The 13,609-nt window shown below is 44.3% G+C and overlaps 4 protein-coding genes across 7 annotated transcripts; 3 read left to right on the forward strand and 1 right to left on the reverse strand.

Annotated features, from left to right (window-relative positions):
• Positions 1–77: 77 nt before the first annotated feature.
• Positions 78–7,758, reverse strand: LOC128300450 (acyl-coenzyme A diphosphatase FITM2). Of its 3 annotated transcripts, none has more exons than XM_053036509.1 (3): positions 7,575–7,758; positions 5,944–7,257; positions 78–194 (listed from the first exon to the last, which is right to left on the reverse strand). In XM_053036509.1, the coding sequence occupies exons 2-3, from the start codon at positions 7,216–7,218 to the stop codon at positions 138–140; spliced, it is 1,332 nt and encodes a 443-aa protein (XP_052892469.1). In that variant the 5' UTR covers positions 7,219–7,257; positions 7,575–7,758; the 3' UTR covers positions 78–137. The 3 variants fall into 3 exon arrangements, with proteins under 3 accessions (XP_052892469.1, XP_052892470.1, XP_052892468.1); XM_053036510.1 differs by lacking the exon at positions 78–194 and adding an exon at positions 4,918–5,434; XM_053036508.1 differs by lacking the exon at positions 78–194 and having other exon boundaries at positions 4,918–7,257.
• On the forward strand, positions 1,103–3,267 carry LOC128300451 (ganglioside-induced differentiation-associated protein 1). 2 transcript variants are annotated; one of them, XM_053036512.1, is made up of 3 exons: positions 1,103–1,330; positions 2,096–2,288; positions 2,355–3,267. In XM_053036512.1, the coding sequence occupies exons 1-3, from the start codon at positions 1,241–1,243 to the stop codon at positions 3,014–3,016; spliced, it is 945 nt and encodes a 314-aa protein (XP_052892472.1). In that variant the 5' UTR covers positions 1,103–1,240; the 3' UTR covers positions 3,017–3,267. The 2 variants fall into 2 exon arrangements, with proteins under 2 accessions (XP_052892472.1, XP_052892471.1); XM_053036511.1 differs by having other exon boundaries at positions 2,096–3,267.
• A 510-nt stretch (positions 7,759–8,268) lies between the features above and the next one.
• LOC128305698 (eukaryotic translation initiation factor 3 subunit L) lies at positions 8,269–10,330 on the forward strand. Its single transcript, XM_053043276.1, has 2 exons — positions 8,269–8,388; positions 8,504–10,330. The coding sequence occupies exons 1-2, from the start codon at positions 8,359–8,361 to the stop codon at positions 10,091–10,093; spliced, it is 1,620 nt and encodes a 539-aa protein (XP_052899236.1). The 5' UTR covers positions 8,269–8,358; the 3' UTR covers positions 10,094–10,330.
• Positions 10,331–11,461: 1,131 nt separating this feature from the next.
• On the forward strand, positions 11,462–13,564 carry LOC128302977 (zinc finger protein 141-like). The gene is made up of 6 exons (XM_053039827.1): positions 11,462–11,644; positions 11,707–12,311; positions 12,374–12,881; positions 12,940–13,109; positions 13,174–13,315; positions 13,385–13,564. Exons 1-6 carry the CDS (start codon positions 11,489–11,491, stop codon positions 13,553–13,555), a joined length of 1,752 nt encoding a protein of 583 aa, XP_052895787.1. The 5' UTR covers positions 11,462–11,488; the 3' UTR covers positions 13,556–13,564.
• The last annotated feature ends 45 nt before the right edge of the window (positions 13,565–13,609 follow it).

Here is a 13,609-nt window from a genome sequence, read left to right on the forward strand (position 1 = left end):
TATTTTTAGTAGAAGAATTTATTAAAAGGTATTTTGTTTAATAGTGAGTCACAAAAATATAACCGTAGCTCTTTATATTTCTTCTCGGTGCGTTAGCAAACAGTTTACCCACGTGGATCCACGTGGCCGAAGTTTTATCAGCCAGAGGGATGATGTCTGTTGTCCAGCATTTTCCGACGCTTCGAGGTGGTACCCTGTTGGAAAAGCGTAATATGTGAATGGAAAAACGGCGCAGTAGTAGGAGGATGCTGTGATCGCGCGAAATGATCGTTCATGCAGACGTGTAAGCGGTAGCAATGGGTAGCAATAGCTGGTTTCGTCTTCAAAAAGTGATAAAAACAACACAAATGGAAATTATGGACACTGATACCTCAGGAAACACTGGCCCGAAAAGAATTGAAAGAAATGAATGGGAATGTTCGGTTTTGGTTGATAGTTCGTAGAACATTTGAAATGGGCGATCATTCACATACTTTTTTAGAGATAAGAACTAGATTTGCCTAAATCGGGGACCCAGCAGCAGCCCCCTTAGCTGCCTAGTTTATCACAAACACATGATCGTTTCAGTGTACTTTGAAAAGCTTCATTACGACCACCGTCGATGAAGAGAGAAATAGGATAGCTAGCTGTTAATGCATGCTGCACATGATCACAGTGAGAGCAAGTATTATGGATGAAATCTAATATCAGCAATTACTTACAAATAAAGTAATTTATACCAAAAAAAATGTAACGTTTAAAAAAAACACATCCCGTTCCGCGGCCTTTAAAAGCGATCCAGTTTAGTCTGCATTCTCGATGGCGGTGAAGCGTAAATGAGCAACAAAAACGAAAAACTTTACGCATCGCGCATCATCGTGACGCTATGATGGCCACATCAGCTGGTCCAGTAGGTGGTAAAAGCGCACGGTAATCAGATGGTAGTTAGCGCCACTCGCCCACAGTTACTTATCGCGCATTAAACGTGCCTGTGTATCCAGCCGTTTATAGCCACTCGCGCGGCAGCGGCCACTGCCCAATGATCAAGTGCGATCGACGACGACGGTGGAGATGAAAAACGGCATGTGATCTGGTGCAGGAAAAAAAGTGTTCTGTGAGCGTGAGTGCATTTGTCGTTTTGTGAACGCAGCCCGTGTAAGTGTAGGCCGCCCCGCATCCTGTATGAGCCCTTTTTCTTTTGTGCGGATCTTCCGGTAGTGAGTGACGATAACGACGTAAAGGACTATTTTAAACTAGCAAAATGTTCGAAAAACGATTTAAACGGCCGAGTGTAGCGAATGGAGACGGTTTAATATTGTACTGCAACCAATATAGCTACTACTGTCTCAAGGTATGTTAGGCTTTCGGTGTAGTTCCCTACTTAACAGTTCCATCATTTCCACAGTGTGCGTTTAGAAAAGGAGATCTTTCCTTTAAAAATGTGTAGCCATATAGTGAGATTTCGTGTTTTTATAAAACTGTCTTACAGCATCTGTACAAAAGTCGAAGACACTGCCTGGTCGCAATGATGGCACCATCACTATTTATCTTTCATTTTATCATCGTTGGACGCATCGGCTTTCCGCCTCCTACCATCATTGCGTAATGAGTGTTGAGATGGCACGATACGATCTTGTTCTTCTACTGCACAATGTTAATTTGTACAGCTCTGAAGGTGGATAAAACAAGCATTCAATTTGTCACCGAATGGGCATTGTACTTAACCTTGGGATTTGTCATGCTGTGTGCTGGTAATGTTTGTACGGGCATTTAAAACAGTCATGTGCTCCATATGCGTACATGTGAAGAGTTAAAAGTTACCGGTCATGCATCACCGGATCGTACGGTTGGGTGTGGAATAGGTTTATCTAGCTTCATGTGTTCTAGCCATATCAGCTGATCATTCCATTTATACCATTGCATTCATAACGGTGCGTTACTCCATCCGCACTGCTACTACCCCAGTTATCATGAGTATATTGATAAGATAATGTAATTCTAATTCATTACCGGATAAGAATTCAGAATACAATTGTGAATCAAGATCATACAAGGCGAAACGACGATGATGAACTTCAACTTCAATGTTGTGGTTGGTTCTACATTTTTCACGCAGGTTCTACAGGCTCTGCACGAGAAAGGGATCCGGTTCACCAAGTATGATATCGATGTAACGAATGATGAACACTTTTCCGAATGGTTTCTCGAGCTGAATCCGCGTGCCGAGTTACCGGTGTTGCAGAATGGTTTATTGATCGTGCCTGGCTCTACCCGCATACTGGACTATCTGGAGGAAAACTATCCCAAAAGTGAGTTCGGAAAGAAGGTTTACACCTCTAACATCAACATTAATGATGATCGCTCTATAATTCTAGACAAACCCCTCCGGATGCCAATCGGAACGGATAAACTGATTGTTGGGTTTCGGCAGACGATCGAAAGCTTACCGATCGGTGTAATAACGATCGGATCGTTTCTTCATCCCCAGCACGTGGGCAGTCCCAAGTTTCCGTTCGTGTTGCCCGTACGTCAAACGATCCTTGCCCGGGAGGAAACGCTTGCCCAGCGGCTACGTGCGTACGCAACCGAGTATCCGGCCTTTGCGGAGGTACTGCTCAAAAAGGCTGATTTCCACGACCGTAAACGGAGCATCATTGCGAGTGAAGAATACTTCTGCAAGCTTTTGGTAGCGTTGGACGACTTTCTGACCAGCGTGGAACAATATCTAACCACGATCGACATCGAACGGTGTTGGCTAACCGGCACGGATACGTTCACACTGGTCGACATCGGTCTCGGTACGTTGCTGCACCGGTTGTACGTACTCGGACTGGAAGATCGTTTCTGGGGTGAAGGGAAAAGGCCCCACATTGGGCGGTTCTTTACCAAAGTTTGTCAGCGCGAATCGTTCCAAAGTGTGCTCCCGTCGAAGGTGTCGATTTTGCGTACGGTGTGGATCAATACGCCACCGGTTTATAAGGCCGGACTGGCCGCTGTCTCATCCGTGTTAATTAGTTCTACTCTTTTGAAGCGATAATATTTGCTTGGGCGAGTGAGTGGGCATTTTTTTCACAGTGGTGAGCTTTTCAGCGTGTTCCTAGCCTACAACATTTTGTGTTTGTTCCGACAAAACATAAGGAAAACCTTTGTACTTACTTGAAAATTATTATTCTTTATGTGTATCTACCATCATCTTTTTATCGTACCAGAGTGTTACTATCCTTCTTTTTCGTTCGTATAAATCCCTGAGCATTTGAGACAAAATCGTTTAAAAAACGGCATTTTCATACCAACAAAAATATACTACAAAAGAGCTAGTACCAGTGGAGGATCAATCCCCTTGGATACCCAGGGCGGAATTTTTAAATGGGGGCTCATAATTTTGCTACGGCATTATCGGTGTTAGGGAGGTGTACTTCAAACATGATTTAACAACATCAGCATGGATGAAACGGAAAGCATCCTTCATCTCGCTCAAACTTCCCGTCGGCTGGTACGAAATTCCATTCTAAACCAGCTGTTTTCCGATTTCCGATACCAGGAAAGCATCCACGGAAGAGGTAGCACCTAGTACAGCAATTTTGGTCGAAAACCGCCGAAAGGTATGCAATGTTTAAACAGTAACTTTCCCGTTGGTGGAGAAAAATTTCTTCGAAAACTACCAGTTTCCGAATGTTTAGTACCAGGAGAGCATACCACGGAAGAGGTAGCACCTAGTACAGCAATTTTGGTCGAAACCACAAAACTGCGTCAAAAACTACCAATTTCCGAATGTATAGTACCAGGAGAGCATCCACGGAAGAGGTAGCTCCTGGTACTACGCCATAAGGTATGCAATGTTTATACACTAACGCCATCTTGCGCAATCGTATGCGCCATCTTGCTCGGCTGGTACATGCAAGTTTCTTGCATGCACCAAGCTTGCATTGCAAGTTGGTTGCAAAGTTAGTGCATAAACATTGCATACCTTACGGCGCATTGCATTGCAAGTTGGTTGCAAAGTTAGTGTATAAACATTGCATACCTTACGGCGTAGTACCAGGAGCTACCTCTTCCGTGGATGCTCTCCTGGTACGGTACATTCGGAAATCCTGGTGCAATTTCGTTTATACTTTAACGTTACAAAGTCGATATTCTTCTCTGCATTTAATTTATCACATAGAAACAAATGTTTTATATAACCAAGGAAGATATTTTTGATCAATTTTTTACCTTTTAAATTAATTGTTTTTGCTATAAATTAACTCTGTTGTAAAATTTTCAAAAATCGCACAATCGGCACAAATTTTTTGGGGCCCCCAACACGGCGAGGCCCTAGGCGACCGCCTACTCCGTCTACCGTTTGATCCCCCGCTGGCTAGTACTATTAACCATCTCGCGTTCTAGTGCTTTATACAGTGTGTCACTTTCCCATCACTGTTCATGATTTTAGATTTTTTGGTTTACAGATTACATAAAGGATATTAATCGTTGCATCCGGTCTATTAACTTTATCCGACATGTTACTGGCTTCAGACAGAATTTGTTCGCAGTGATCGTACTGTATCGATCGTAAATGGAATAAAACGAAAGTTGGCCTGTTCCAAAAAGTAGCTATCAGCTATTTAGACGAGTGGAAAGATATATAATATTTATGTTATAAGCAATATAAATACTATTCGTACGAGGTACTGATATTGTTTTCAACAAAATGCAATCGAAATATATAAGCTAGGACTCACGAGTTAGCTTACCGGTGAGCCTATCGCACGTGCTCACTTCAAACATCAATCGCGAACCGTTAAAATCAAACAAAAATTATGAAATAGAAGATTAAATGTGTGATACATTAAATATTCAGACATGCATACAGTTTAAAAAAAACATTCCGAGCATAGTTGGATCACACTATTAATACTACACAACAACAGCAGTGGAATAAAATAGTAAACGTTCAGTTTAGTAAAGTTTCCTATTTGTATTTGGTCGTTCGAAGAATTACAACAGAATACAAACGCGCAACAATAATATCAACGAAAACATAAAGTTAACACAACCATCAGCTAAGAAATAACAGAAAGTGAAATATTCAACATAAATAATAACGTGTGTAAGTCTGCCTCATAAGTATGTAATGTAAAACTAAACTACAAACCACCAAAGACGCGTTTAAACGAAAGAACACAATAAAGTTAAACCTAAATCTGTGGGAGCTTTTCGTGTGGTGGTTTTTCATTCTGTCGTCCCCCTAACTGATACGTCCGACGCTGCTAATTAAAAGTAATTTCTTTTAGCAATTTGTCATGCTGTTAGGAAATACGAAAACAGTCCATTGTCGCTGTTCTGCTACAGACGCTTCTGTACATATAGTTTCGGTTCCAGTTCGATCCTTTCGATCGGTCGTGAATTCGATATTTGGCTGCTCGATCGTGAACTGTACCGATATGATTGCACTTGCTTTGTCGGCAAACTAGATCTGCAAAATGGAAAGACACAGGGGGTGGATTGGTAGAGTGTATAGGTAGAGAAATATTTTTCATGCGCCTTCGCCGTACGTCGCAAGCAGGCCTGCTGTACAGCATAGAAATGCAAATTCAAGATGAAATGCCTACTGCAAACAAAACACTCCCGTCACCTGTTGCCATTCCCAGCCATCAACACACGATCGGGCGATCGTACATCATGCTGCTGTAAAAGCGTATTCCCCAAATAACTTTATCCCAGCCAAACCGTACTTGTACTACCTACAATTTACAATCACCAATGTTATCAGGCCTGCAAACATAAAACTAAAAGGATTTGATGAACGGCACATACACACACACGCACATACATTTATACATACTACGACTCGAAGCGCTCAAAGCGACTACGATAGCGAGCGTACGAAGGATGGTTAAAGTCCGGGTTGCTATAGTTACTACCACCGCTACTGCTAATGCCCCCACTGCTACCTACACGCGAACCATACAGATGGCTACTTACGAATGATCCCTGCACGCCACTGCCCGCTCCTTCCAGTGGGGATGCGTTTGAACCGATGTTTGCACCAGCCGCCGAAGGGTTGTACGGTTGTCTAGCAGCGTACAGCGGCATTCCCATGAATTTGGGAATTTCTTTACTACCTGCCGTGCTGTTCAAATTCGCACCAGCAGTCGCCGATGAACCACCGCCGTGCTGCAGTAAACTGGCCCTTCGCCGAAGTCCAATTTCCGGTTTGCTGATCGATTGGTAGTTGAACAGACCTTTTCCAACGGGATCGGGCAGTACGGTCGGTATCGGGTACCAGGCACGGTACGTCACGAACCACGTTACGACGGCAATAATGCCACTCAGCACTTTCTCCACCATCCGATGGTGGTAGAGCATCGTACCGACGAGCATCAGATCCCAGAGCAGTTGTAACATAGTCATCCCGATGAAGAACAACCGAATGGTGGGCGTGAAGCGATTGTAGAAGTATTTCAGTGCCTTCAGATCTTCGTCCTTTAAGTTTTTGAGCGGATTGGACGATTGTGATGTATCGTTGTTGTTGCGATTGTGCTCCTCGTTGCGCAGCAAATCCTTTATACTTTCCCATCCAATAATGGGACGTGCCTCCTCCATCAGCACCAGGCTAGAGTAGATCAGGATGAACGCGTGGCCGGAAATGTCGAAACCATTCCACAGGTGGCCCGCCTTCAGGCAAGCCGTTTTTGCATCGAATCCTCGCACACTGCAACGGCCGTAGCTCGATTCGATGATGTTGAACAGCTTTGTCCACACGAACCAAAACACGGTCGCTATGCCGAGTCGGGGCAGATGGTTCCTCAGTAGCCGCTGATTGTCTCCGCAGCATATTGTGATCGATGTCATGGCCAGATAGGGAAAAGCGAACAGTAACGTCCATGCCCAGCCTAGTTTAACGAAATACACGTTGAACAGATTGTCCGTGCGCGCTAGATAAGTCTTTGGGTAGGGCAGAAAGTCGCCAATGAGGGACACGATGAACAAAGAACCCAGATACAGCGGGACCTTAAGACTGGTGTCGAAGAAAATGATCTTTTTGCACACGTGCAGCACCATCATTGTGAGCACTTCCCTTATCGAGGTCGGTGTAGCGGTTGGCCTGGTGCCCTTAGCTTCGCTTCGAGCCGTTGTATCGTTTAACCCCTGGCGGAAGTTCATCTGCGGACGGGCAGCATTTCCTCCCGCCGCTCCACTACCACCAACACCTCCGGCGGCAGATGGTGTGTGGATTGGTTTTCGTTTGTTTGCCATCTGTGCGTACTGTCCCTGCGGTTGTTCGTCGGTATCGTTCTGATATGTAGCACCGAGATGGAAATAAAAAAGAATAAATCCCTTTGTCGATTAGTCGCCTGATGATGATGATGATGACGGCAATGGGAAATTTAGAGCGAAAAAAGAAAGTGCAAATAACATTGCCTTTGCTGCAGGAATCTAGCGGTGCGCCATGCGAAATAGTACGAACTTAAAAATAAACACAGCCACTTCATACAGGGAGTGGGAGAGCAAGGCTCACCCGTCCAGTGTTCATACAGCCCTCTTTGCATTCCAAAAATAAAAAAGCCCACTCAATCAAACGAAGTTTCCGCATGATGCGGGACGGAACTTACATCACTTGTTTGTACCACGGCATTAACAGGATGCGAAAGCGAGGGGAATTTATAACACTTTGTTTACGGCGGGCGAAGGAAATGAATTTGGCCAAATGGCAGGAAGTCGCGTGTGTTGGTCGTTGAGCGATTTACGCACTTTTGAAGCGCATTTGTTCACGCAAAAACAGACGATCTGCGTGTAATTAACAACATCTGCAATTCAAATGACACTTGCACCTTCAGCTGATGTTTCAAAATGTGGAGGCGATGGTAGGACTGCGCGTTGAACTGCCTATTTTGGCTGAGAATTGGCTTGTATTGTAGGTAATTAGTACTACGAATTCGAAATGAAGCTCTGCAGTGGCCCTATTTATGCAAAAAATACTGAAAAATCCCTTTTTCCTCAACACAATTTGTTGTGTATTTTTTGTTTGGAACAAGATGTATAGAAGTGTCTTTTGTAATGCAGTTTTTATTTTAAACTTGTCAAAAAAGTAAAATGTCCCTAAAAGATTCAAAAACTATTATTATTCATATATCTTCAGCAATATTTGCTAGAAATTCTGCTTTTATTTTGCATTGGTTGTAAAATTTATAGATGTACAAAACAAACAAAACTTCTCACCTTTTTCTATGCACGTTGGTGGCTGTCGATGGAAGAAATTGACAGCTGCCAGCGTATTGCTGTTTTCTACTTTTCCTTCTTGCTTCGAAGGAATCAATTCCATTCGGTGTGTGATCTGGTGTTTTGTGGAGAAAATCTTCAATTTCGTGTTGCAAGTAAACCCCAACAACATCAATTATGTATTCGAACGAAGAACCGTGGGATGGTGTAAGTAAATCATCGCAAAGAGCACCGAAAAGCAAGTTCTCTTGCAACAGCCAGCCGTAGCAAAAGTACTGTTGGCTATCTAACATTCCTAACCTAACTTTGTTGTATACCGTAGGGCTACGAAGAGTACGGCTACGAGATGGGTATGCCGGATGATGGCATGTACGAACGGGGCTACTTTCCGATGCACGAGGATGTGAAAAAGTTCCTGATGTACTTCTGCACCGTAATCAAGGACGGTGTGGTGTATGAGATTCAGAACTTGTATGAAAACACCTTCCCGAAGCTGAGCGAGCAGCACTTCGAGAAGAAAGCTTGGCCAAGCGAGGAAGAGGTGGCCCATCTGGTGGACAACGACAATCTGTTCCTGATCCTGTACAAGGAACTGTACTACCGTCACTTGCACGCACGCATCCAGGGCGGACCTTCGTTGGAGCAGCGACTGAATTCGTTCTACAATTATTGTAACTTCTTCAACTACATCCTTCCGTCGAAGGAACCGGTCCAGCTGGAATTGCCCGACATCTGGCTGTGGGAGTTGATCGACGAGTTCGTGTATCAGTTCCAAAACTTTGCACAATATCGTGCCCGTCTCACGGACAAGACGGACGAAGAGATGGACATGTTGATGAACAACAACAGCAAGGTGTGGAACATCCTGTGCATCCTGAACGTGCTGCACTCGCTTGTATCGATGTCCAAGATTAAGGATCAGCTGGAGGCGGCTGCTGCGGGAAAGGACCCGGAAGCAGTTGCGGGTGAATTTGGTCGTCATTCGTTCTACAAGATGCTGGGATACTTTAGTTTGGTGGGATTACTGCGTGTGCACTCGCTGCTCGGTGATTATCATCAGGCAATTAAGGTACTGGAACCGATTGAAATCCACAAGAAGAGCCAGTACTCGCACATTCCTTCGTGCCAGATCAGCACGTCGTATTATGTCGGTTTCGCGTACATGATGATGCGTCGCTACTCAGACGCAATCCGTACGTTCTCGTCGATCCTGCTGTACATTCAACGTACCAAGCAGCTATACAGTGCCCGTTCGTACCAGAACGACCAGATCAACAAGCAGACGGACCAGATGTATCATCTGCTTGCCATCTGTTTGGTGCTGCATCCGCAATGCATCGACGAATCCATCCAGCAGGTGCTGCGCGAGAAGAACTATCACGACAACATGTACAAGATGCAGTGCGGAGATTTGGATGTGTTCCGCAATTTCTTCGTGTTTGCCTGTCCGAAGTTCGTGTCGCCCGTTCCACCACCACCAGATGCACCGATCGATGACTACGTGAAGGAAGCGCTCGAACATCAGATAAACGTGTTCATGGACGAAGTTATACAACAGCAGGAGTTGCCAACCATTCGCTCGTATCTGAAGCTGTATACGACTCTGCCGATTATGAAGCTGGCCGCGTTCATGGATCGTCTGCCCCGAGACGAGGTGGACAAGCAGAAGGTGGAGAATCTGCTCACCCGATTGCTGTGCTTCAAGCACAAGATGAAGAACATCGTGTGGACGAAGGGCTCCAGCGGTCTGGAAGGCAAGTTCCAGTCTGGTTCGGAGTTGGACTTTTACATCGACAAGGACATGATCCACATTGCCGATACGAAGGTGTCGCATCGTTACGGGGACTTTTTTATACGTAAAGTAATGAAATTTGAGGATCTGAACCGCCGTCTTCACGCTATCAAGGGTTAAACAGCAGTGGGCCAGCTGTGCCCGATATTTGTTTCTATACATACTGTAGCCTAATCTGGCATTAATCCAATATACAATAACCGAAAACGTGTGGGGGAACATAGGCCCGCGAATTTTATTCTCGCGTGAAGAGAGAATCAATCGTATTACATAAATGGAAAATCCAGGGAACCGTTGGTAGGAAATCATTGTGGTACAATAAACCATGCTGCCATCGTTGAAGGTTCTCGCCAAAAGTTCGGCTTGAGTTTATGTTTGAGAAATTTTCATTTGTAAGCGTGTCAAGAACGGTGAGGCCGTATTGCTTATAGCTATCGATGAATTATTGTTTTGTATTGTACATTACTTTTAAGAAATTTACTTTTCCAAACAGTGAAAGTGCACCTTATGCCAGGTGCAGTGGAAGATCAATCCCCATGGAGGCCCAGGGCGGAATTATAGTTGGGGCCTATAATTTTAAAACCGATGAAGGAGCGGGGGCATTGACGCCCTTGAAATGAGAGATAGCGAAAAGCGCAGTAAAATTCATCCAATCAAATTACTCCACGTGAATATGGCGCATATTGCACATCCTGGCGGAATATCGCTCATTCTCTGATGCTTTGTGCCGGGTGACTGTTCCAGCAGAACTGTGTCGACCAGTACAGCGAGGTGGTCGGCTTGTGTAAAATGTACGAGGGGTTGATAGATCTTGCTGGTGCTCAACAAACCGTAGCAGATCTGCAACCACATTTGTCCAATTTTCCTATGAAAGTCCCGGTGCAAGAGTCGGTTCCTGTCGCGCGTCGATCGATCGATCCACAAAACATCTTTCGTACGGATTGTCCTTGGACCATCATTGCGGGTGGATCCTTCATCTCGCTGAAACATTACGTCGGCTGGAACGAAATTCCATACAAACCAGCTGTTTTCAGATTTCCGATACCAGGAGAGCATGTTTTTCAAGAGGTAACGCCTGCAACGTGGAATAAATTTGCCCATCCCTATTGCATTGCATACTATCAAACCCGTGAGAGCGATCGCTAGTGTAAGGAAGATCAAAGAAACGGAAATCATCCTGCATTTCGCTCAAACTCTCCGTCGACTGGTACGAAATTCCATACAAAACCAGCTGTTTTCAGATTGCCGATACCAGGAGACCGCCTACTCCGCGTACCGTTTGATCCGCCGCTGACCAGGTGTACTCAGTTGATTTTCATTCTTGTATTTTAGTAAAATTTGAAATTCAAAAAAATTGAAAGAGTCGACACAGTGACATTACGCAAATGTCACCGCAATGTTTTGGTCGACAAAAGAAGCGATTTCACTTTCATTTGTGGCAGCGGATAAACAACTACTTAATCCTCAAATAATAAATCGTGCCGTGTGTTCACCTGCAAATTGGTCATTTTTGGTATGACTGGTTTTCGGTTAAAACACTTGCCAAAAGTGTGTCACATATGTTTACAGTATCAACCGGAAATTCTCTTGATTTCTTTGGATACAGTTGATCCTAGTCATGGGTTCGAACTGAGAGATGTTGTAAATGAGTTAATGTTCCCGATTTCACCGGTAAGTACACGTCCTTTTTCCTAACTCTAGCTGTACATTAATATGTTGATTTGTATTTGTAGGAATGTCAACATCTTACACCGTGCGGTATTTGTGAATCATGCTACAAAGAACTGAGCGAATTTCTTGTGTACCGCAATCGTATGAAACTGATTGGGAAGTTTGTATTCAGCCTAGCGTTATTGCAAAAAGGACAAACAGAACATCTGGAGGATCTCTTCAACGAACGTCATGCAGAACTGTTAATGGTACTGCGTGATCTTAGAGTTACTGATAAACATCAGCTTGTCGTTCAAGATTATTTGGATGAATTTACCGATTGCAAGGTCCAACAAGAGTTGAAGCAGGAAGATACTTGCACACCAGACAGCTTGACACTTACTGGGTGTGACGAACTCGTGGTGCTGCAAAACCAAGCACAAAACCAATATCTAGAACTTCTAGACGAAGAAGAATTTGTTGCTGTAAAAACGGATGAAACTACGAAGGAGTTCAGCAATGAAAGTGAAGAAACTGGGTGGGAGATCAAACCCGAATTCGAGCAGATTGAGGTGGTTTCCTTAGAGCAGAATGATCAGAAAATGACTACAAGGAAATCAACGTTATGCAGTAATCGACAGAGCAAACAAGCTGCAGCATTTCAGCCACACAAGAAATACCATCAGAAGTATTATCAACTAGAACTAAATACCACCAGTATCTAACAGTATTTATTTTTACTTATTTTAGGGAGCAACGTAACGGCCACAGCTGTAAGCGATGCGGTGAAGAGTTTGACACCAAACAAGATCTCATGCAGCACAAAAGGCTCTCGCATCGGGACCATATGTGCGATACTTGTGGATTGGTTTTCGATACAAAGTTCGTGTTGGAAAACCATCGCAAACGGCACGCAACGGAGCGCCAGTACAAATGTGAATATTGTCCGCTCGAGTATTACACGAAGGCGGAAAAGCTTCTGCACGTACGACGGTTGCATCTGAACGCATTCGAGGTAAGCTGCCCGGAATGTGCGCTGATGTTTCGGACGAAACAGACGCTAGCGCAGCACATGAAGACACACACAAACCAACGCACCCATACCTGCAACACGTGTGGGTTTAGCTTTAAATCCCACACGCATCTGAATCGCCACACCAAAGAACTGCATGAGGGTGTGCAGTACCGATGCGAGCATTGCGACACGACGTACCGGCGTAAGGATAAGCTCCGTATGCACGTGGAGAAGATGCACAATGTGAGTCGAAGGATTCAAGCTAGCGCACCATAACCTCATAACTATTATTATCCTACAGATTCAAACGTACTTTGTCTGTGATATCTGTTTGCAATCGTACGAGACGGATGCAAAACTGCAGGAACACAAAGCGCACCATCGGGCCCCGAACGATCTACAGTGTGGAGTGTGTCTAGGGGCATACGTGACGCAAGAGGAGCTAGACAACCATCTCTGCATTACATATCGGTTAGTATCTGAAACGATCAACGATCAGTGCGATCAACAATTAACCGCACACTCTCATTTACAGAGAAAGCTACATTTGCTGCAACCGTGACTTCAAGTATCATAACTTTTACAACAAACATATGTTTTTGGTGCACGGTCAGCAAACGAATGTGCGCGTCAAACCCATCGATGGCGTACTGCTGGGCCAGTATCGTGCAAAGCGGGTACATTTTGCTATTGCAAAAGTTTACATACGATTGCACATCTGATGCACATCAATCTTCTTCTTTTAGAAACAAGCAGAACGATGTCCTAAATGTGAGCAAGAGTTTGCTACGCGCCAACAGAAGAAGAATCATATGAAACAATGTGGTCTGGGTCTGGTGCAGTACGATAATACGAGTCATGTTGCAAATCATGAAGAAGAGCTGTTTCTTACGCTAAACACCGTCACCGTTGTGTGATGAGCTTTAGCGCAATGACCTGTATTTGTCTCAAGCTTAGTAAACTACTTCATA

Source organism: Anopheles moucheti, chromosome 3 (genome assembly GCF_943734755.1).
Source record: "Anopheles moucheti chromosome 3, idAnoMoucSN_F20_07, whole genome shotgun sequence".
NCBI classification, from domain to species: Eukaryota; Metazoa; Arthropoda; class Insecta; order Diptera; family Culicidae; genus Anopheles; species Anopheles moucheti.

Coding starts and splice junctions, on each gene's coding strand:
- LOC128300451 (XM_053036511.1), top strand. CDS start 1,241: ATGTTCGAAAAACGATTTAAACGGCCGAGTGTAGCGAATGGAGACGGT. Junction 1,331..2,095: donor ATAGCTACTACTGTCTCAAG/GTATGTTAGGCT, acceptor TTTTTCACGCAG/GTTCTACAGGCTCTGCACGA.
- LOC128300450 (XM_053036508.1), bottom strand. CDS start 7,218: ATGGCAAACAAACGAAAACCAATCCACACACCATCTGCCGCCGGAGGT.
- LOC128305698 (XM_053043276.1), top strand. CDS start 8,359: ATGTATTCGAACGAAGAACCGTGGGATGGT. Junction 8,389..8,503: donor ACGAAGAACCGTGGGATGGT/GTAAGTAAATCA, acceptor TGTATACCGTAG/GGCTACGAAGAGTACGGCTA.
- LOC128302977 (XM_053039827.1), top strand. CDS start 11,489: ATGACTGGTTTTCGGTTAAAACACTTGCCAAAAGTGTGTCACATATGT. Junction 11,645..11,706: donor TAATGTTCCCGATTTCACCG/GTAAGTACACGT, acceptor TTGTATTTGTAG/GAATGTCAACATCTTACACC. Junction 13,316..13,384: donor GCCAGTATCGTGCAAAGCGG/GTACATTTTGCT, acceptor TTCTTCTTTTAG/AAACAAGCAGAACGATGTCC.